Source organism: Pangasianodon hypophthalmus, chromosome 6 (assembly GCF_027358585.1).
Source record: "Pangasianodon hypophthalmus isolate fPanHyp1 chromosome 6, fPanHyp1.pri, whole genome shotgun sequence".
NCBI lineage: Eukaryota > Metazoa > Chordata > Actinopteri > Siluriformes > Pangasiidae > Pangasianodon > Pangasianodon hypophthalmus.
In genome coordinates, this window is record NC_069715.1 from 8,066,756 (window position 1) to 8,092,146 (window position 25,391).

General features: G+C 37.0%; 1 protein-coding gene across 1 annotated transcript in view; it reads right to left on the reverse strand.

The window, feature by feature from the left end:
- Positions 1-17,806, reverse strand: part of frmd4a (FERM domain containing 4A) — a 156,528-nt gene extending 138,722 nt beyond the window's left edge. The window contains exon 1 of the mRNA XM_053235202.1: positions 17,411-17,806. Within this exon, the coding sequence (XP_053091177.1) occupies positions 17,411-17,455 (45 nt within the window). The 5' untranslated portion in view covers positions 17,456-17,806. The remainder of the gene's footprint in view (positions 1-17,410) is intronic.
- Between the last annotated feature and the right edge of the window lie 7,585 nt (positions 17,807-25,391).

The window sequence follows — 25,391 nt, forward strand, 5'->3', positions numbered from 1 at the left end:
TCATGGCTTTGGACCAATATGTCCAAAATTAGAGGATAAGAAAGAGTCCAGACCATACAGGTAGCTTAGCTACTGTTAGTGATGAACAAAATAGTTTTGATTGTTGTGGTTTATTATGACAGACTTGACTGTGCTTAAATAAATAGCAACTAGGATAATAAAATTCCACTGTTCCAGCCAGGGATAAATGCTAGTTACTTTACTAGCAGTTAATTAGCCGGTTACCAAAGGATATAGGATGTCTCCAATTTACATAGTGATGTAATAGAGTCTGACATTTTTAATAAAAGTAAAGGTGAATAAACGTTTATATGCCATTTCTATTAGTTTCTTGGGCATTAAAATATACATTAGTTATTCTACACAGATTATTTTACTATTTTAAACTCACATGTTCATGAGTACTTTAAATGACCTGTCTTTCTCACTCAGTGGAGACACGGTGAGCGCGGTTCGCATGAAGTCACACGCTGCGTTGTCTCCTAGCAACCACCATCAGGGACAACCCCCGCCTGGCTCTGCAGACAGCGTGTGGAGATGGCATCGTCTGTGTTTCATGTCTCTTCAGGTCCTCTATTTTTGGACAGAGTGGACAGCGGGGGGACACTGGGAAAGAGGACAGCTTGCTCTGGCTCTCATCTACAGTGCCCAGAGAGCAATTCCTTCTCCTCTGGCAGGCAGTCAATAGCAGACTCAAACCAAGCAAAATGATGATGCCATGCCCTGAATATAATATCCTGAATATAAAGAGGACAGAGTAGCTGATGGTCCCTGACTGTCAGAGATCATTTCCTTTACTTTCTGCCTCTGTGCCACGTATAATGAGTGTCTCGGAGCCAAAGAGAAGAGAGATGGTATGATATGTACCATTGGTCTTATATTCTTTGCTCTGGGCTTCCCACACCGACACAGAAGCATTCGATTAAGGAGACCATCTCATCCTATAGCTCAGCATCATTGCTTTTACAAATACATAGTTACAGTTGGTTAATCAAAGAAGCCAGAAATAATAAAGCAGCACCTTTTAATAAAGCATCCTTTTATTCTCCTTTAATGGATTGATCATCATAAGCAGCAAAAGTACAATCTCAATACTCTGGAATCTTCTGATACAGTTGAAGGCAATTTTATGTTATTGACTATGATTTCTGAATATTCTGAATACAAAAAGCACCATTATTTTAAAAATGCAATTAATAATGAATAAATTAATTAATTGATTAATGATTAAAAATAATAGGATTTAAAAATGAAATGAAAATGTAATCTGCAAAAAAACAATATAAAAAAAAGGCTTTTAAAAAATTACTTGAAAATAAGTTTTTTTTTTCAGTTTTTTTAATCACATGATCCAAACATTTTGTCTTGATACCATTTTTTCAGTATTAGTATCACATAGACTGTTTGACTATTTTTGTTACTTGTGATAATGAATATCTGTGAAACCTAACATGCTAAAAATCTTGTTGCTATATACAGTACTGTGCAAAAGTCTTAAGCACCCAATTTTTTTAGTACAAAATTCATTATAGATTTTTATTTTATGACTTCTACATTATTGATTCGGTACAAAAATTACTTTTAGATTCCAAACATTAGTTTTCCAGCACAAAATTAATTGTTACAGAAAAATGTTTGTATGTCAGTAAAGAAAGCAGCAGATTCCATAAGAGACACTTTTCAGACAAAAAACATAATGAAGGCTGCTGGGTTTTGCTGAAAAATTAGAAGCAAGTGTGACAGTCGAAGTCTCCAGAAGAACTGTGGCTGCTTCTGCAAGATGCTCAGTAAAACTTACAGCTCATTTCCTTATAATTTGTTTCATTTATTACTGTTTACTGCTCTTTAAAGTATTTTTTTTTATGTAGAAACATTTAATTTCATTATTTTTGAAGGCATCTTTGCTCTACAGCATTTCTTTGCATGTATCTAAGACTTTTGCACAGTACTGTATATATATATATATATATATATATATATATATATATATATATATTTATATATATATATATATATATATATATATATATGTATGTATATATATATATATATATATATATATATATATATATATATATATATATATATATATGTATGTATGTATTGCACTTGTCTGCATCCTAAGCAGTTTTACGCAGGCACTTGGCATTTTGATTGACTGGACAGTGATTAAAGAGCAGAATGAAGGAGAAAAAAATTGGCAAAATCATCTCAGTCCAAAACCTCTGTCCAACCCCCCAGTGAGAGATGGCGTCTAAAGCCTCTACCCAACATATCATTTTTACAGAACCATCTTTTTTTTAAACCATTTAGAAAGATTTTCTGTCTTCAATTGAAAGCACTTTCCTCCTCAGCATCCATGATTCCATCATAAGTCACACCACCATTATGTCATAAAACGCCTCAGACCCTATTACACACTCAGCACAAGCCGCTGGCAAAGCAGTGAACATCGGCAGCAGAAAGAACGAGGACTGAATATATGTCAGAAACATGAAAGATGATCTTCACAGCACATGACCCATCTAATGAAAATAGGAGGAAGGAAGGTGTTTGCATTTGTCAGAAGCTGAGTTGCTTTTATCTGTGTATCCAGTCAGCTTATATGTTCAAAAAATTCTTTTCTTTTTGACCTTATCATCTGTCATGCACTGAGTGTGTACTGAGTGTATAATGTGTGTTTTTTGTATTTGATGTGTTCTTTGGTTCCTCTCCCTCAGGGCAAGAGTAGATATGAAATGACCTTTAGAATCCAGGAGGGGAAAAAAACAGCCCAATTGACCTGGTGAACTTTGACCTTTTGGGCTTCAGTAAGCCTGGGTTTGGGATGGACTGTTTTTAATCATATGGACAAATACACACATACACACACCATTGGCTCATAGCTGTGTGTGCGTGCGTGTGTGTGTGTGTGTGTGTTTGTGTGTGTGTGCTGTAGTTCAATATTACACATCCCAAATGGCCCTGTGTGCAAGGTGCATCCCACACATGAACATTTAGGCATGGAGAGAGTATGTTATTATAGATTTGAAGCCTTGAGTAGATCTTGAATAGTGACAAGAATAAAATAGATGTTGCTTGAGAATAATCTGAATAAAAATTGCACACAATCTTACATCTTTTACATCCAGCATCCCGCTGTTAACCTGGCAGGCGGTGTGCAGCTGTGAGATATCATACAAGCAGCACCTCCAGCTGGTCCTGCCCAATCAGATATAATCATTACAGAGACCACACACACACACACACACACACACACACACACATGCATGCACACACGCACACACACCCCTGCACACACAGTGACACAGTGACATATGTAAGTGCCTCACCTTTTGCGTCCAAGCCTGTATTGTTATAATCACCACCACCACCATAACCACCACCACCACTAACAACAACAACAACAACAATAATAATAATAATAGTAATCATCATCATCATCATCATCATAAAAATAATAAATAAAACTAATAAACAAACAAAAAGTGAATAAAGAAATAAATGAAGTAAAATTCAGATAGCCTATTGCCCAGTGCAGCTTGCTTATTTATTTATTTATTTATTTGTTTGTTTGTTTGTTTATTTATTTATTTATTTAACAACATAACATTGTCCTTATAAAGATTTTTTTCAAACTGTATTCAGATGCAGCACAAACATTTCCAGCCTGATTGGCCAAAGTTAAACTGAAAGCCAACTGAAAGCTGATTGGCTAAAGGTGCCCGTGCCTAGGAACCCTGTCACCAGCTAGCCCAAAGATTCAACATGCCAGTTTACATATTACAGCTCTAACAAGCAGGTTGCAGAGAAAGAATCAGCACCCCCTACTGACAAGTAGCACCACCCTTATATAACATTTAGGGTCATACAACATTATATACATATGCATTAGTCTATATATGAAAAATCAGTGGAGGGATATGATCTGACTTCAGGCTTGGTCTCACTTGATCTTTGTGGTCAAATACAGTGCAGTGTTAGAAAGTGAACAGAAAAAAACCTTGTGATAAGTTTTGTCAGTCTCAGTCTAAAGGTTTAATGAAGATTAAATTGGTAGGCAGGAAATCGGGTGTAGTTTAATGTTTCTTGAGGTTTTTTGTTTGGTTTGTGAATCTACAGAAGCAACAATCTGGACCTCATGGTGAAGGAGGTATGAGCCAAATCGTGCATCTCGGCATCGTAGCAGCCCCTTGTGGCTGAATGGCCTCATCTCACTTACAGAATAATAAGAAGAAGCAAATATTACTGCTACTACTACTACTAACAATAATAATAGTAATAGTAATAACTAATAATAATCTATATTTTGCTTGTAGTGTTTAATTTTCTTTTATGATCATATACAACATGCATTATGATAATGTATTGGAAGCATTCTGATGGTCAAATGTGGCATATAGGCCTAACAACTGACTAAAATATGTCTGAAGCATGTGGAAATGATCAGATTTAAATGTTTTTAGTGTGTCACTGATAGATTTCTGCCTGGGTTTTATATGAATAATCCACATCTGGATATAATCCTGGAACTCAAGAGGCATGAAATGAGTAAATATGAACAAAGCGATAGTTCCTCATCACTGACCAGTGAAATGAATGTTTTGAGTAAAGCCAGATGAATGACTGCTCTTTTACATGTGCAGTGTGTGAAGTGTATTTCAGACTTGATGAGTTCAGTCTCCCCACAATTTATCCTCCAGCTCCCTCTACAGGTGAAGTACATACACGCAGCTCCATATCTACATTCACCATATGGTGTACCAGTTTAGGCCAGTTTCATTTTTTGGACATCTTTACAGCTCAGGATAGAGAGGAAGATAAGTGAGTGCATGATGTCTGATTTTCAGGTTGTTCCAAAGTTATGCTCAAATTTACCCTCACTCTGAGCAGACTTATGTTTGATTGTTCAGATATACCAAAAATAAATTCGGAAATTGTTCAAGGGATTTGCATATGCCAGTTTTATGATCAGATGTGGACTAATATTTGTACATGACTTTGATAAATAAGCACCATTGTCCACAAATTCAAGTATGATCTTAAGTGTTGTCTTTCTATTTGTTGTGGTTTCTGTCCTGGTTGCTAGGTTTTCAGCACTGATTGTCCTTTACTGGCAGTAAGCATGCTGATATAGCAATCCAACATCCACAATGAAGAAGCCAGTATTTCAAAAGACCAGCGATTAGCTCTGACGCTAGATTCTTTGCTGTTATCCTTGATTTTTCAATACACTTCAGTGGAATTGTTGTGATCTCCAATGCACAAAGACCAGTGAAGTTTTGTTACAGATCTTCCTAAACGAAAAAGAACAAATACATAGAACATACAAGTGATCTGATTTTTTTTTTTTTCACAGAGCATGGCTATCTAGCATTAGAAAATAAAATCACCCCAAGAAAGTATTAAAATATGCTGATTAAAGCAGTTTTTTGAATAAGGCACAGGCCCAGCAGGTGGGTGATTTGTGTCTCAGCCATCTGTTGTGTCTGTAAGGCAGATGGGTCCGTGCATGCATACACTGCCACTACCCCCATGCCTCTGATGCCACCTCCTAGTGGTGTTAACTCTAAATATGCCACTTTCATTCACACACTTCCGCCTTAACATGCTCCCTAAATGCCCATGCACTGTACTCAGCTAGAATGACAATAAGTAAAAGCCATTATTGGGCTTTCATTGGACCCTGCTCTGACAGTTAAAGTCGGCACTACCAGCTGACACTGTTGAGCGTTTGAGCAAATCCCTCAGTTACTTCAGAGTGACCTTGCAATGGCTCTGGCTGTGCTCTGAGCCCAGCTTCCTTCTAACATTTGGGTTCTACTTCTGTTCATTCCACACCACCAGCACAGTTTCCTTTGAAACTAGTGGTATTCCTATTCATTTCCTTGCAACCAGTCTTGGTGATAGCCCCATTCTCGTGAAACAAACCATGACTCTGCTTGTTGTTGACAGTACTCAAAATGTCCACTACCAATCAGACCAGTCCTATTGCCCTCAGATCAGCTATTTTCCTAAGAACTATAGTATTATCTCATAACATGACGCATGATTAATTCAGTCAACTTCTTACCTGAGGTTACAACCAATTGTACAGGATTATTTAACTTAACTAATTAAATAATTAATTTAGTGTTTTACTTGTGAACTCCTGGTTGGGAAACCCTGGGGAACATGCAGATGTAAAGTCACTTAAGTCACTTACCACACAATCATTTTAGAATTAATTTATGGAAAAAAAAAATTCTTAATAAGACTCATGCTATGTTTACTACTTAGCAATGGATCTCCTGTTGCAAGACCATATCTTTAGATTATTTAGTAATACAATTTTAAATTTAATTTTAAGATACCTAAAAATTTGATCTCTATCTTAATTTTTAGGCATATAAGCAATGAGCATGACTCAAATGAAAACCTTAAACGTGTGACATAAATTACAACTGAATCACAATTACAATTACAATACAATTGAAGTGACATATGTGCAATAAATAATTCAAAATGGAAATGGAATTTTGACCCAGGTATTACATCAGCATTAAGGAAGTAGGTGAAATGTTTCTTTTACAAGGAGGATACAGTGTCTACTCATATTATTATCCCATTTACCAAATGCATGCATGAAAAAATAAAGCTGTAACTATGTGCTTATCCTCTTACAGTGAAATAGAATTAAATGAGCGATGCACAAATAGCATCATTACAGAAAACCATGTGGTGAGGATCTTCTCATTTTCCAATAAACTCGAGCTGTGCTCCACCCCTACTGAGAGAAATCCTATAAATAAACTCCTACATTTATCTCCAGCTAACCAGAGTCTGTACTGTGACGTAATTTCCTTCTTTTCCCTCTTTCCCTACTCAAACACATACAAATACACACACACACACACACACAGAGGGAGAGAGAGAGAGAGAGAGAGAGAGAAATCTATAAGGCAGTGTGAGAGGAACACTCCATCGATCTGCTCATCCAGTCATGATATTTAATCCAGAAACACTGCTACTTCATACACACTAATGAATATTGATCATATCTCATTCCCTGTACCACACACACACACAGACACACACATACACACACGAAATACAAGTAAACTTGGCTATTGACCCAGCGAACTGGCATAAACCGAAAAGCTTTCTCATGTCTATAGTTTTAAAAAAATTTTTTTTTTTTTCAATTAATTTCTCTTAGCCAGTTTTAATCTGAAGCTTTACTCTGGACTGTGAAGGACGCAGATAAAGGCTGACAATGAAAGGAAAGGGAAATCAATTTAGAGGCAAGCATTCCTGGCACGTTTAAAAGCAGGCGTAACAACAATAATGATGTGAGTGTTTGTGTGCGCGCATGTGTGTGTGTGTGTGTGGGGGGGGCTGAGGCTTAAACCCTATAAATTATTTCCCTCCAAACCCCTCGCTCATATTCCCCTTCTCTTCTGCAACTGACTAGGAGCTTCTGCATGATGTCATACTGAAGAATATCAACCCACACACACACACACACACAGTTTAAACCGAATTTAAATTGAATCTTATTCGTGTGAAGACAGCTCTAGTCACATGTTACTTGTTACACAGGATTATGCTTACAATTAGGAAGTTAATCATGCTGAGGAACCATTCAGTGGAAATAGAGACCAAAATTATTTAAACTCATGTACTAACATGTCTACAGGGTGTCCCAAAAGTCTCCATACATAGGGGACTATATTTGCCAGCACCATGTAGGTTGTGCCTTCGTCAGTGGATGTTCAGGGATGTCCACTACTCGGTTCTTCCAGGCTTTTTGAATTTGTTAATAAGTTTGGCAACAGTGTCGTGTGTGATGTGCTTGCCATGTTTCTTGTTAAAGTCCATCGGAACCTTGTGACAGCTTCCTGATCCAGCCATGAGAATGATTTCAATATGTTCTTCTTTTGTCAAAGGCATTCTTAAAAGCTATCTGAAATATATACATATATACATATATATATATAAACTAAATATAAAAAATTTTGGAAGACATCTTGCTAAAAATTATTAATTTGCACTATGTATGGAGACTTTTGGTTCACCCTGCGTTACATATAAGTGTATTAACATGCATCAAGATGTGTATTATATCATATAGTGTACTAATATATATTAACATGTATGTTATATCATATAGTGCGTTAAAGTGTAATAACATGTCTATTGGATCATATAGTTGTTAACACGCTTTAACATGTGCATTACATACTGTAGAAGGTGAAGGGTTTGTGAAAGAATATGAAAAAGCTTGAGTTAGCCTTTTCACAGTCTAGAGCTGTCCAAATCCTTCTGAATTTGCTTTGGAATTATAATTATTTAAATGATTTAGAGGTTGTATGCATTTATATATTAATGGGCCTATAATATACATTACATGGGCCTATAATATACAGTACATTACATGAACCTATAATATACATTAGCAGTAGAGATGTTCATATTACTTAAACCAGTCATTCTCATGTTGGGGTCTGGGTCTGTGATATTTTTTATATTGATACACTGGTGGAAATCACAGCTGAGCTTGATCACAGTTGTTAGTTTATTATTGAGTTCTGATAGTTATTAGTGTGTTTCACTGGTCACTTGAATTGAATAGATTTACTCCAAACCTTAATAAACGAAAAACAAGTAGCCTATAAATAATGTCTTCTTGGACCTAAAGTTCAGGATTAAAAAACTCCATGGCAGCAATAAATAGCCAGAATGATATATAATTATACACATTTAAATAATGAGCCTAATATTTAATTGACAAAATGTTAGACAACTACTGACTTAAACCAAGTATGGTGAGGAAAAAACATAATTTTATCATAATTTTATCATAAATCTAATGTTTAATACTCAATAAGAAACTCATGATTCATCTGCCCTGTTTAATTCGTCTTCACACAGGATTATATATAGTATTTTTTAACTTCGGTTTCTTGACCATGTAGTGAGCCAAAATTAGTGAGGGCAAAATTACAAATGGCTTCCTATTCACTACATATGCTCACTACATTCACTACACATGCTCACAGTGGCATTCAAGAAGCTATGTAGTGTACTATATGCCCAATAGGATGATATTAGGAATCAAGCCACAGAACAAAACAATAACAGGAACAAAACAGACAAATGCAACAAAGTGAAAGTGTTTTTCTATTTACAAATTTATTTGAGTAAAAATAAAATTACTTCTATATATACTATGTCACTGTCACAAGTACGACAGAATCTGCACACAGCTAAGCAATGATGTATTGCAGTGTGACTCAGCGGTCAATTCTATAATATTATTCTCCTCCCACACGGTTTCATTTTCTAGGTGTGTGTGTGTGTGTGTGTGTGTGTGTGTGTGTGTGTGTGGATGAAATATGTACTGAATTGATGAGCCATTGAACTCTGGGAGAGGTGCTCCATGTAGCACTATATATCACCTAAAATGTGATCTCACACACACACACACACACACACACACTGAAATACAGCACATATGTCACTGCATACACAAAACCATGAGGCCAAAGCAACAGAAGGTCAATACCATAATTATGTTTAAACTTAATTAAGAGAGATTGACAGAGACATCTGGACCATTGTGTGTGTGTGTGTGTGTGTGCATGTTCTTGTCTGTGCATTTAAAATGACTTCTAATCTAATGTGACCCCCTCCTTTTACTGTACACAAGCAGTGGAATAACATTATACCAGATGCAGAGCCTAGATCAGAGACTGCAATCTGTGTGTGTGTGTGTGTGTGTGTGTGTGTGTGTGTGTGTGTGTGAGAGAGAGAGAGAGAGAGAGAGAAAGCAGAGCTATTCCTCTCCATTAGTCTCCAGTCCAGAAGCCACAGACTCCCACATCCTATAAAGCATAATAATGAAGAGGCAATGCTCTGTGCATCCCTAATGAAAGCTTTATTATCTTCTTTATGTACTTCATCATAGCACACAGTAGTAGGTGGGCGATGACATCACCGGTCCAAGCACTGAGCTTATTCAGTAACTGAGGAGTTTTTTCTATACTGATCTATCAGAACAGGGAAAAGCTGTATAAACCAGTTAGCCAGAGTAGACTAGACAGTCTATTAATGCATGCCCTATCATAATTAATGCACAGTATTAGCTATCATAAAATATTATTACATTTGGGAGGCTCACAGCTCCAGCAACCCTGGTTCTCTCCTGTGCGCGAGATATTGTCTGTGTGGAGTTTCATATGTTCTTCCCACGTCTGTGTGGGTTTCCTCAGAGTTCTCTGGTTTCCTTCCACCTCCCAAATACATGCCGTGGATTGGTGACTCTAACTTGCAACTGGTTGGAATGTGTGTGTGAATGTGTGTGTACATGGTCAGACTGGCATCCCATCCAAGGTGGATTCCCAACTCATGCCTTTCCCAGGAGAGGTTCCGGATCCAGTGTGATCCTGATCAAGATAAAGTGCTTACTGAAGATGACTGAATGAATAATAATACTTTTCATTCCCATAAAAAAAAAAAAAAAAAAACAATACAAAAAAAAACTGTACATCTTTTATTGTTCATGCTAAAGCTTATTGTCAATGCTCTGCAATAAATTTTGGAATTTTAAATCTTGGGAAAGCATTACATTTCTACTTTTCCATCTCCTCAATAGGTGCTTTGGACAGAACATAAGTCACTGGTTTGACAGTAAAACCGCTCATACATCCAATGAGACTTGATGAGGTGTGTAATTATGGTGTGTAAATCACATAAATGGATTTAAAATATTAATAATGTATTTTTAAGTAATATAATACAATCAATCCATCCAAATGGGATGGAAAATGGGGATGGGAGATTATTTTTAACTGGCTATTTTTTTAAATTGGTGGTCTGGCATCCTCTTGCATCCCCCCACAAATTGAGTCCTGGATGAAGGAGAGGAAAAAAAAGACGCAATTCAATTCTGTGTCCTTGAAACCACTGCTTTTATAAACGAGCAAACACATGTGCATCTTTTGTGCTTGTCAAACCAGACCATCATCACAGAGAAAGAAAAAGAGAGATCCGTAAAACGTACAAGATGTGCTACCTGGAGCCATTTTATGCTTAATCTCACCCGTTCACATAAATGCTCGATTGCTATGTTACAACTCTTCATGCTTCAGTGCTTCAACAAGAAAGCAGAGTTCATCCAGTCATCAGAACCATCTCAAAGCTCATGTGTAAAGACAATATACAGGAACTGTATCTGCTTTTTGGATGGACACTGTATACAGCTTCTGTTATTTTTAACACCCAAGGCTTCTTCAGTCAATACTGGAGCAATAGCAAATGCTAAGTAAACTTCTCTGTGGTCACAAATTCTCCTCGTTTTCTGTTCATTAAGGACACTGAAGGACATGTTGCTGAAGTAGACAGGATTTAGGACCTGATAAAAACACAAGCAGTGTCATTAAACACCTGGCTAATGTGCTGAACTAACACTTGGACAAGACTCAAGCTTTATGCTCTTATGGTAATATTGACACTTAATGCTATTCCTCATATGCAAATAATTTTGACTTGGACGGCATGTGATTTTAATGGGAATGGAGATTTTCAAAGTCGAGTGCACATAAATGTTCATTTATTCAGCTTTAGTCAGTCCTTTTCCTGGTCAGGGTTGCGGTGGATCTGGAGACACACACACACACACACACACTTATTCTCAATAGGAGCAATTTAGAGTTGCTAGTTCATCTACTGGCATGAAAATCTTTGCATGTAAGCATAGCCAATGTGTTAGTGTATGCATTTTTTTAAAGATGTGTTCAAACTGACTGATCAGTTTAGACAGCAAGTCAAATTCACATGTAGTTCTTGCACTGGGTTTCAATCTGAGCTGCTAGTGAAATTTCTGCACAGACTTACAGAAGCATATCTGGAGGTGGTTGCTGTACAGCAGATGGAATTCACTTTTTTTAAAACTTTTTTTTTCTGTGCTCAAAAATCGTGTCTGTCCAATAACATCCAATTTAAGTGCTCATTAAACATGTTTCTTCATTAAAGCAGCTATAAACTCATCTTTGCCTGCCAAAGATCTGTGACAAAATGATTGTCCACAATCATTTTCAGATAGAATTTCCCCCTGTGCACCAAATGGTATTTTTCATAGTTTGTATTTTCATCCATCTGTTAAACAAATGAAATGCAACCATTTTGGCGTGCAAAGGCCCTTACTTGTGTTTACAGACATTTTCTTAATACCCCATGTTTTCCCTCAGGAAATGCTCCCTTTCCTGCACAACTGGATCTGTTCTAGTGAAAAGCCCTGGCAGATCAGAAGACACAAAAATGGAGCTTAAAGGAGATTACCATTCCTCTATTTCTCCCCAAAATCCCCCAAAGACCTGCTCTGCTTTCGCTAAGCTCCAATTCCAACATGTCACCTTTGCACTCACCAAGAAGAATATCATGAAGAATAGTAGAAGTATAAGAATATCATCTTCTACTGTTTCCTAGACATCCTACACATAGTGCACCATGTTGAGCAGTCATGTGAATTATTTTTGGACTAGCAAAAAGCAACACTATTCAAAAACAAGAAACTGCATTTCAGTTTAATCCACTATATGACCAAGAGACAGGAAAAAAACTGAGAGTGTGAGAGAGAGATTTGGTTTTTTTTAATTCAGCGGGGTTCCCTGCTGCGTTGGACTGTAATCCTATTAGCACATGTGCACCCAACTCTCCTCATACACACACTCTAACCTAAATATACCATGTGAGAAAAAGAAAATCATGCTTGCAGAAATATTGTTCACACTGTGCTTAATTTGCCTGGTGAAGATGAAGAAGCAAAATGCAGCATAGCAAAAGCTAATCCTCACAAATATTCACTACATGGAGAACCAAAAGCATTCAGCTCTCCAGTGAATTATTTCGGTTATACAGTATGATCTTACATGTCAGGACTGTTGGTGGAAATATTCAATAATTCTATAAAAATAATGAGCAGTGTAAACAGAAATCTAGTTCTGTAGTAATGATAGATATAGATCAGACAGGAGAGATGTTTCCGGTTATGTTTATCTCTCCTAATCTCTTTTATCTCTCTGTTCCTTTAGCAGCTTTAGATCAAAGATAAGACAGAGAGGTATTGATCTAGTCATAAATGCTGGCTTCCAGACAAATAGCCGTGATTTTGAAACAGGGCAGAGCAGCCAGTTCCCCACACACGGCACTGCTTTATAATTCTAACTTTCATCTCTGAAGCCTTTCCATTAGTTCATTTTAAATATGTGGCCAGATTTGTATCTAATTAAAGCTTTTTTTCCACAAAATCTGTAAAATCACATACATTTCAAATGCAATCATATATATTTCACACATCATTATATGAGCAAAATCACACTATGTGCATTTCATGTTCTGGAATTGCACGTGTGATGTCATTCGATTAATATGTGATAAAGAAAACCATGTGTCCATGGTTTAAAAACATGTGAAAAGTTATCAGGGGAAAGACATAATCATGTGAAAAATCAGGTTTAAAAATGAAAGTATTGTGTGGAAAATTACATGTGGAAATAAATGTATCATATGAAGGAAATAGAGGTGAAAATAAAAGAATTAGGTGTAAGAATCATGCCAAAATAAACTAATCTTGTGAAAAAAAAGACATGGAAAAATAAATGAATCATATGAAACAATTACAAATCACATGTATGAATTAAAAAATCACATGTGAGAATGAAAGAATCATGTTTACAAAAATCGTATGTGAAAATAAATGAATCAAAGTAAACAATGTGTTAAAATAGATGAATAATTAATTAATATCACATAAGCAAGCGTGCTGCTGTAGTGAATATCAGCACGGCTGGGATTCGGTGTGGGCACGCGGCTGCAGGCCGAGTGTCGCAGGTAATCACTGATCATCTTGCTCGTTCGATATTGCTTTTATACAAACAGCTTTATAAACAAGAAATTAATATCAAGTAACTGACATTTCAGACACAATATGACCAAATATTTTCTTTCTTTTTGCTCTGCTAGTGGAAAGAAGCCACAGATGGAGAGAGTGTTTCCAGCGCATGGACTCACTCATAGCGCATCAGCTAGCTGGCCAGCTTGTGCTTATTGGGCTCACAAAGATTTGTATATTCCTGTTAAAGTTACATTCGGTGAATCTGGCTTCCCTTCTTCCTTTTCATCTTCATCTGACGAACTTTCCTATTTTAAGTCAGAAGTTATATTCATGAAAGATGCATTGTTTGCCATGTCCACTGATGATGCCACTAACTCTACTGTAGTAACAGTTTCAGTGTAATAAACTATCACTAGAAATGGAATTTTATGTAGCGAACACAGACAAGCGACAACACACACACACACACACACACACACACACAAACACACACACACACAGTGAGATGTACCAGTGCTGTAACACTAAATATCAGCACTCTTGGAATGCTGCTTGTCCAATTAAATTAGTGGACCAGAACTAACTGCTGTATAATATTTAATAAAATCACACATGAAAATGAATGAATTAAAGTGAGGATTAGATGCAGCAGATGCACGGTGAGCCATGTTTGAAGTGATCTGTGTATTCAGTGTATATAGGAAAATGTATTCATAGCACATTAATATGCTCAGATATTCAGTGTAATCATGTAACACAAAAACAGGTCAGCATGCATTCATTATTCTTTGCATTTCTGTGTCTGCTTCATATAAATACGTTAGATTAGTTGGATTTTCTGTGAACGGTACTCGGAGATTACGGTATCTGACAATAGCGTGGTGCTCTAACAGGAATGATGTCATTGTGTTATGGCTGTAAAACAATTCTCCAGGGACTCGACTTCCCCAGGGGTTAAGCAGGGGTAGGAGAGCGAGAGATGAATGGATGGAGATGAAGTACTCTCTGTTTTCTGCTTTAACAGACACACTAATGAGAGGTAGAGGAGTAAGGGCTCTTCATCTGGCACTCACTCATCAACAGATGTCCCCTCTCTGAGAGACAGACAGAAAGACAGAAAGAGGAAAACAGAAGACCGTATGGTGTGTCATCTTTTAATTGTTGTGTTACTATTGTGATTTTTTTTTTTTTTACTTTTGAGGATGTGTTTTATTTGTTGTGGTCTGTCCATCTCCCAAATGTCAAGTGACTTAATTAACACTCAGTCTGAAATATTAATGCTCACAGCAAAGACAGCATTAATATTCATCAACCAGCAAAAGCTGCACAAATTCCGGTTAATATTTCATGAGAGAGTGCAGCCCTGACATGATGTGTGTGTGTGTGTGTGTAAGGTTGTGTTAATGCTCTAAGGTAAATATGAACATAAAGATGAAAAAAAATCTTCTCACACATTTCTCTGTTTAATTAGTTCCATTTCATGTGCATGTGTGTCTGAATGCTGAATATCTCTGTGTGTGTATGTGTGTGTGTGTGATGTTTTAGACAGAGAAAGTGGTGTGTGTGTGTGTGTGTGTGTGTGTGTTGGGGTATATATGTGTGTCTGAAACTAGACCAACTGACCTGCTACTTCTCTTCCCACTTCTCTGTGTAAAAGTGTGTTTCTGTGTCCAGCTAAAATCACACTACATTCTACATGACCAAACATTTCACTGCTCAAAGGAATAACACAAGATTTTACTTAATCCCCTCCAAATCATGGTTCCACAACTAATCCTATATTAATCAGAAACCCAGTTCTGCACAAAATACATTACATACAGCAGCAGAAGATGTGCTTTTACAATTTTTATTGCTAAAATTATTATTATCTTATTTTATTTTAGTTTATTTTATTTATTAGGCTTTAAAATGTACAGCATTTTACTGCACAGCACTTTGGTCAAGGAAAGTTTGACTTGACTATTAATGAGGTGACAACATTTGACTTCAAGTACATTTTTACACTAGAGAAGCAAATGCAATGTAATTTAAAGTAATGTGGATGTTTTCTAAAAAAAAAAGAAAGAAAGAAGGAGCATCTATTTTATATTTAAGACTTTTACCAGGCAATTTTATCCAGACTTATAAACCTAGCGTCCCGTCCAGGGTGTATTCCAGCCTCACGGTCAGGATGAATGTTCTTGTATACAGTATGTGATAGCAAATGCTACCTCCTTTTCTTTCTTTCTGTCTGTCCCTGCTTGTGACAGTCTATCCATCACTCCACTCCACGGATCCACTAACCTCCGGTTCCGCCTTTTCATTTTGGTTTGCTGGTTTCTCATTTATCAGCCATGAATACACACACATAGTACACTCGCTAACATTAGCTAGGGTTTGTGAAGTCTTGCCAGTGCAATAATATTGTGTGGATTGTTAAGTCTTATCTCTCTTTTATATCTCTTTGACCAGTTGCTGGCTTTGACCTGTTTTTCTGGTTTTCTGACCTGTTTTTATGAATTCAGATTGTGGAGATGTACTGTGCATGTCAGCATTTTGTAACAAAAACAATAGTAATAAATCATTTTAGGAATAAAAAGAGAAGGAAAGGAGAGCGAGTGTTTGGACTTTTTAAACACCGTGGAAGGCTTTAATTGGGACTGGAGTGTAAGTAAAGATCCAAACAGAGAGACATAAAAAGAAGGTAACACAGAAGGCATGGTATAGCTCTTAGTTGCTACGCTCTCTCTCTCTCTTTCTCTCTCTCTCTCTCTCTCTCTCTATCAATTGCTCTTTCTTTCTTTCTTCCTCAGGAAAAGGCATGGCCTATTGCCATGGAGACAGACAGCCATTACAGGTGAGGTAGGGTGTGCGCCAATGCATGCTTTCCTTATGTCCGACCACTCTACATGCATGCACACACAATCCCACACACACACACACACACACACACACACACACACGCACACACACACATATCAAGTCAACAAAACAAGGCACATCTGTAGTCCAGGAGCTGCCAAGGTCACACACTGTTTCTAAACATACCATCTGAATTTCACCAACCAACCAGCCAAGCATTAAAATATTGTACCGTACAATTCCGCACGAGTGAGTGAGGTTATGAGCAAACCAAAATTTCTGCAATGTAGATATTCAGGTACAGTTTGCATCACATACTCTGTTATAACTCAGGTCATATCTAATCAAATGCATTTGACTGGAGCAGGGTTTAAATGTGAAGAGTGTGCTGCTGGTGTTGTGCATGCTGCATCAGTTCTGCTTAGCTGGGCTACTGCAGAGGTGCACGTGCTCAAAGTGTGTGTGGGGGGGTGGAGATCGAGAGAGAGAGATAGAGAGAGAGAGAGAGAGAGAGAGAGAGATAGAGAGATCAGAACACAGTAAGAGGACAATGGTCAAATCCATGAGGGTGATCTAGATTGACAGACCAATGAAGAGGCTACTAGAGGGTGTGGCAGATATAGCCCTATGTTCATGTGTGTGTGTGTGTGTGTGTGTGTGTGTTTGTGTGTGCATGTGCGCTTCACTCACCATAAGGAGACAGACGGCAGATTCAGGCATCAGTTGAACAGCCATGCTGCTCCTTCCGCACACCGGCGACGTCCAAAAAAAATCTCAGCAGGTAACACAACACTCAGGTAATGCTGGCAGGACAGATGAGTCCAACACCTCCTGAACGCTCCTCACTCAGCGGTTCTGGCGTGCACCAGATCCCCCTCTCTCTACACACACTGCTGCTTCTTTGATGTCAAACAGCAGGTTAGAGACCCCCTCCTCCCCTCAGAACGGGTGATGTGGGACACACACAGACCCTTCACTCTGACACACTCACACACGCTGGAAGAGAGAGGACTGGAGGCAGCATCGCGAACGAATGAGCAACACAGCACACAGAGCCACTCACACACACTCTTGCTTAGAAATCCATCTTCTCTGGCTGACAAATGTGGGGCGCTGAACGTGAGAGAGAGAGAGAGAGAGAGATGGGGAATGTAGACGATGGAGAGAGAGAGAGAGAGAGAGAGCGAGAGGAGCGAAGAAACCAAGAGTCCACCATGGAAATCAATGAGCATCGTAAGTGAGCTTGGGATATCGGCAAACATAGATGTGTCTCTGAATGAAATGGTCTATTTAACCCTCTGTGTGTAGTTTAAAAGCAAATCTGCCAACTTTCATCTCCATATTAACAAAAAAAAAACACCACAATCCCAATTTTATCATGGAGCATGCAAATAAAGAGAGAAAGGGAGCACTCATGCAACAATGGCTCTGTGAAATATGCACCTGTTTCACCTTGATGATAACACTGTGTTTATCACAAACTGTGTGTGTGTGTGTGTGTGTGTGTGTGTGTGTGCGTAAGGTGTTTCTTCTTTCTTTCCACAACAAAAAAGAGGACAGAGCCTCTAGGGATGTAACACACTTCTTGCAAACATATCAGTAAAGACCTATTTTTCACATGCACATAATGTATACACACACACACACACACACACACACATATATAGACTGGTCAAGGTTATATGGATGGATTTCCTTTTTCCTCTTCCTTTTCCTCTTGGAATTCCTGGCTTTTCTCACAGTCTAAACATGATTGTGGCATCTAAAAATGTCACTGATTTTAATTGCAGGTGTAATCAGAACCAAGCGCTTTCTCTCCAGAGCCATGGTGTCTCAGATTTATTACAGCTTAATGCATGCAGACATGCGCACCTGGGTCACACACACACACACACACACAGAAAGAGAGAGAGAGAGAGGCAGAAATTTTTCTTGCCTTGGCTCTTGTAACCGTCTCTGGAATAATTAGTTCATAAGAAAAGCAACGAGCCAAAAAAGACAAATGAATCTCACCTCCATTTCCACGGTCTGAGTGACAGATTGCAAAAGAGAGGGGGAGGAAAGAGAAAGAGAGAGAGAGAGAGAGAGAGGGGAGAAAAATACAGTATCTCTATTCTAAGTACTGTATTTAGATGCATTATTAAAGTCCAGTTCATTTTATTTCCCTTTACCTTACTTACTGTAAGTATAATATAATTGATAGAATCATAATTGATTTAGTGATTAAAAAAAGGAACAAATTTGTATCATAGCTATAAATGGATAAAAAATATGAACTTCAGGGTGGTAACAGTAACTCTGTTTCATATCGGGCCCTATCACACCGTCACATCACTGATTTTTTTTCCTAACAGCTGTGTTTTATTCAATTACACAGACATTCATTTACACAAACACCAAGAAAAGCAAGTGTTAATTACATCATTAATGTTAATTACAGTTTATTATTATTATTATTATTATTATTATTATTATTATTATTATTAGTGGGAATGACATCCATGGCTAATGTTAACTAATGCTATAAATAAGGTTAGTTAAAATTTTATGTGAAGCACTGTCTAATTACATGTAGGGGGTGTAATGTGTGTTTTTGTTTTGACCAAGGTTTGTCACTTACCTACACACCTCATTTCAATAATTAACATAGTTAGCCACAGCTAGTGGTGTTTGTGTAAGTTAATCCAAATATACAGCTGTACTTTCCATGTGGAGAACAAAAGGTGTTCTGGTTTAAAACTCCACTTTCGTTTTGACTTTGTCTTTCTGTTCCACAGAATTCAAAGTGAAAAGCGAATGTGGCGTAGTTGAAAACACACACAAGCACACAAGCACACAGCCAGGAAGCTATAATGCAGTGTTAATCCGACCCCATGTCCCAGCAAGTTTCCTCTCTCTCTAAGACCTTTAAATGCCAATGAAAGACTTCCCAAGTGGGTAAGAATTTAAAATGACAGAGGTCAAAGGGGAAAGTGCTGAATGCAAGAGCAGCAGCTGATCCACAAGCCAAGCTATGAGGCTGTTCCTTGTACAGGCTCACTGAAAAACTAATTTAGTACCTGTGTATTTGTCATAGAAATGTTGGCATGCTGGTTGTGGGTTAGCAAACGTGAGCTTTATCAGTAAACTCCCAAACTGTCATAGTTCAAATGAAATTTTTAAACTTACTAAGAAAAAAAATCAGATAATAGCTTCATTCATTCATTAATTTATCTTTGATAAACACTTTATCCTCGTCAGGGTCATAGTGAATATGGAGTCTATCTCTGTAACACTGAACATGAAGCTAAATACACCCTGGAGAGGACACAAGCCCTGTACAGGGCGAGCTTTGTTATAGTCAACTCTATAGAAGGGAATTAAATACTAATAAAATATAGAAGAAATATGTAATGCATGTAATGTCTATAAAAATGAATCACTAATTGACATAATTGTGAAAGAAATCCGCGCAGGATAATTAGTCAGAATCTGGATATGTCTGGATATGCCTCCTCTGCTTTATTTAGTAGTTCTGTTAATCCCCTCTTCTACCATGTTCTTCAGTTTGAGTGCCTCTTTGTTACTTGATGGCGTTAGTGCTGGCTTCAGTACAGCCTTGATGTGAATAATTCTGTCCTGGCATCTAATCTCAAATTCCTTCTTTTTTTTTTTTGCAGGAAGGTTGCTGATTTTTTCACAAAGTCTTTCTGTAACTTAACCATTTCCACACTCAACTACGGTCATCAGTCTCACAGCGTACTGTTCATAAGGTATCAGATGGACATTTCATCTTTGATAGATGTGCTATAGGTGTGCCTGTTCTCCACAGCTATTTCAGCACTTTATTTAAAATTATTGAGGTTTACTGTAAGCCTGGTTTTGACAATGTTCTCAATCATTTGGAAGAAGAGCACCTTCACATGACCCATGGCCATTCACGGCCTTCTTCAGCATTTGGATTTTGCCATTGACATCCATCACCTTGGGCTAAAGATGCTATCTTTTTCATGTTCTGCAAATGCCTGGCAGGTTCTTCTGTCTTACTCTATATCATAGCCTTGCTCTGTCCTTTAGGTAGACTAAATAAATTCACATTCACTGTAGCACATTTATATAAGCTATACAGTAGTTTTAATGTCTTATAGCATATATGTTTAGCTATTAAATGTCCTCAATCAGTTCGTCTGTTTTGATATCATTGGAATTTCCTTCCTGACCATACTCAGCTACTGTAGCTCAATGCAAAAGGATAGGCCTTCATCAGATATACAAAGCACTGCCCTTGAACTCACGTTCAGCTTATTGGTATATATTATTTCTGACATCCTGAAAGCTGGTGTTTAAGAATTACACCTGTATTCTTCTCACTCTGTAGAAAATCTAAAGGCTTTTGCCTAAGGCAGTGCAAAGTGGCCAATTCCTAATGTGTAGTCATGTGCCTTGCCTTATCAAGCACACATGCCTTGAAGCATGCCATGCTAAATTTTTTCATCTTCTAGGTGATGCAGACAAAGTTTTACAGTGCTGTAGCTATCTATAAATATCTCCTTTCCATGTCATGAGAAAGTAAGATAGTTGTTTAGTTTCTAGAACTGACATCTTCAAAAAAAAAAAAAAAAAAAAAAAACTGCCCCTATGCAATAAATGCTTGAGAAAAGCTGGTGGTTAAAAACAGGTTTAACCATTTGAACTGTACTCTATTTGAACTTTCTTACTTGGCTTCTCATCTTACAAGAACAGAGAACAGAACTTTTTTAAGCCTAGTAATTCAGACATGTCATTGTTTCAGAAAAACAGTTCAAATTAACCCATTTTGCATGCTCTATGTAAAGAGATGTGTTAGAAAAGTTTCACACACACACACACACACACACACACCATATTTCTTTTATAAAAACAATAAATTATTTAAGTACAATTCCATCAACTTAAGTATATAAAATATACACATTCTGTCAGATTTTGTACTTGTGTAGTTGATTAATGATACTTTAGACATGTTTTTACTTGTATATATTTATTTATTCTTCTTTAATTACAACTGTACTAGTAACAAAACACAGCTGCATAACTTATAAACCTTTCCTAAAACTAAACTAATATACAGTATACTGTATAAATGAACAAAAGCACACTAAAACCCAAAGTCAAATAAAGACTGAACATGCGAAAAATAAAGTAATATGCAGCTCATTGAACATACTCTATAAGAAAGACAGTAGTGTGTGTATGTATGTGTGTGTGTGTATGTGTGTATTTATGTCTGAGCATGTGCGTGTGTGTCTTCTAAGGAAGGGTTTAATCTTTTATCTTTTTGTCTGTGTGTATGATTATGCGCATACTATAAGTAGAGATATCTTTAAGAAAATATTTGTCATATTTGTGTCTGTGGTTTCACTTTAGAAATGACTGAAACTCTGCTAAAACAATTAGAGACAGAAGTAAAAATGAATGCCTAATGGATATGTAGTCCACTATACAATATGGTAAAGCACATTAATTCATACCCTATATACAGCACTTACATATAAAATGTAAAGACAGTTATAATTCATCTAAACAAGTCTGGATAGTAAATATATAAAGGAATGATTTCTTCCTCACTGTCCCCCAAGACATGAGATAATAATTATGAATGTAAGTTTGGATCAATTATTAAAACCACTATAATTATTTAAAGGTGAAATAGATGATTTTTTAAATTTCTTAGTTGTACAAATAACCTGAAAATATGTAGGACGTCACAAAAAATAATCGTTTGAGCCATAGCCTGAGCACAAATGTATAATGTGGCTGAGAAAATCCATTGGAAAACTGCATTACAGGCTGCAGTGCATGTGTTTGGATGGGCCTCTCGTCAGTCATTTTATAAACACTCCCCAAAGCCCCTTCACTCTGCCCCCATCTCAGTCTGAAATCTGTAAGCGCCCAGCACAGCCAGATAATTTGCGCTCAAAAGTGATGACAGTCCTTGCTAATGCTATCAGTAGGTAAATATGCTAACTCTAGTTGAACCACGGTAGGTTCTGGATGCTTTGTGTACATGGGCGGGAATCAGAGGAGAGATCAAGGAGTTAAAAAAAATTATTCAGACCGTATTCAACGTCACCTACTTAACTGATAAAAACCTAATCTTGACAAATTTCGGCAAACCTTGCCTAATGCTCCTATAAAAAATGAAATGCCACGGATAGTTCCAGCGTTGGAACAAGTATGGCAACCTACAAGTATCATATTACACATATATTAACCTACAGTGGACAAAAAATAAACAGAATGGAATTTATTTATAAGAATTGTATGAATACTCTTTTTTTTTTGTAAGTAGAAAAAAAAACATATGATGTGGACCATTAACATCCATCTAATCAGGGCAGTCTGGACACGGCTTTGAAGGAAATACTGAAGAGAACAGCTTTATTTATTTTGATTTTGAGCTTAAAAACAGCTAGCTTCAACTAGCTTCTTTTAAAATCCTTGACTATACTTTTAATATCTGTAGGCTGGACTGTTCCAGTTTCAGTCATAATATAGTAAAAGAATTCATAGAAAGGTTCTGATTTAAAAGAGGTCTAAGTAAAACTCAAAAGTCCTAAGTAATAAGTTATTACGTAAAACTGCAATATATTACATTGACAATTATTTTGGATTTATACCTTCAAAAAAGAAGTTACACAAAAGGCAGCAATATTTCAGCACAACACCAGTACTAATGGCATCCTTCTGAGCTGTATACAGTTTAAAAAAAAAAAAAGCCTGCAAGTAGTGTACAAAAGTTTTTCATGGTTCAAAATCACGCACGATCATAAACAAGTTAAGAGTTGTTAAGAGTCATCAGAGTGTGAGCTTGCCATGTCTGCCACAATCCTGATAAGTGTGATAACACTGTTGTGATATCTTGTAGAATAACATGACCTGTTTGGATAAACAGATTTTAAGAAGAATCAAATCGGTCCAGACATGTAGTGATTTAGTACCGCTCTGCCCTCTAGTGGATTATTCAGGTACTGTTCATGAAGCAGTAATCGGGTCAAAAACGCTTCGGATGAAACCTAATGCTTCTCTAATTACAAGGAAATGTCCTGAAGAGAGAATGTGGTGTGAGGGAGACGAAACAATGGCATGCAGTAAATGAAAATTTCTTAAGAAATACCAAATATATCTTCATTTCAGTTTTTAGTAATGCAAACACTAATGGGTGTATCTACACAAGGAATGCAAAAAACAGTTAGTGGTAACTAAAATCATAACATATGATTTTGGAAATAAACATATGGAAATTGTGTGTTTAATCACATACTTAGGGAAATGTAGTCCACCTCCGAGCATGAAAACATGTCCAGGACAAAGTTCTACAAAGGTATCAATCATGGCTTGGTTATAGAATAAACAAAAGAGAGAGAGAGAGAGTCATTGTTCTATATATCAAACTTTGAATATGCTGCAGAGTGTGCTTAAAAATTAAAAAACTAAATTAATTAAAAAATTACAAAGAACATTGTACAACAGTGACTCTACCTAGAAAAAGCAGTCTACCAAAGCCAGTGACCAGGTAAGGAGGGCATTAGTCAACATAACAACCAAGAGGTCATGGGTAACTCTCAACACAAAGCTACCACCACCATGCTTCTCCACACATACTTATTCATATAACATTGCAATACACATGCAATTCACACAGCTTTGCATCAAAATTCTAGCCATAACAACTACATTTGCTTCTAGAAGTAAACCATCAACTGCCAGTCCCTTTAATAAGTTAGCCATAGTAAATCCCTCAGACATTGCTTTACTGCAAATGTTTTATCAGATTTATGAGGTTGAGAGGTATCTTGATAATGATGTGCCTCACTCTGGTGGGTTTTTTGTCTCTTATGTTTTCTTGACATTTCTCAGGTTGACTCTGTTACATAAAAATAATGCTTGTTACATAAAAAATGTCATGGTGTATTGGTAAAATCTATAATCATTTCAAAAAATGTGAGTTCCTTTGAATAATCCAGGTAGTTCAGTACAGGTCTAAGACATAACAGTGCATGATAATATCATATACTTGTGTGTTTTTCTACTACTACTGTGTTTATCATTATCATTTTCGAGGGAATCCACAGTCACATTATGGATATCGTGACGAAGGGACAGGTGTTTTTGCATGTCTACGTGGAGTGAGTCCATGGGGGAGAGATGTTCCCGGGGGACAAGGGCAGAGGTTTGGTGCGTGTCGAGCTTTTGCAGTGTGTAGAGGGAAGATCTTATTCAACAGGGTCTCATACTTACAATTTCACTTAGTATTAAAATTCAAAAAGCTTACGTTTAAGATTAAGAGCAGAGCTGGTGTTTGTCCAATCCAATCTGCATGGAATCAAATGAAATCCAATCACATCTTACTTGATTTTTTTTTAATTAATATGAATCTCAATAACACACAGGTTAGCACAAGCTCATTTGAGATTTTATTCCAACTTTTTAAACATTCTCTGTGAATCCTACCACTGAGAGCTTCTTTTACTTCTTCACCAGTCACATACAGTTACTGTATACCTTCTGATGTTGTCGATGGTCCCTTATGGATATCTTAATGATTTTATACTTCCCAAAACCAGTTTATGTCTGAGTCTCCCCATCATTTCAGTAGATAATTTCACCTGGATACTGTAGATTTGTACCTGAAGGCTGATTTATATTTTCT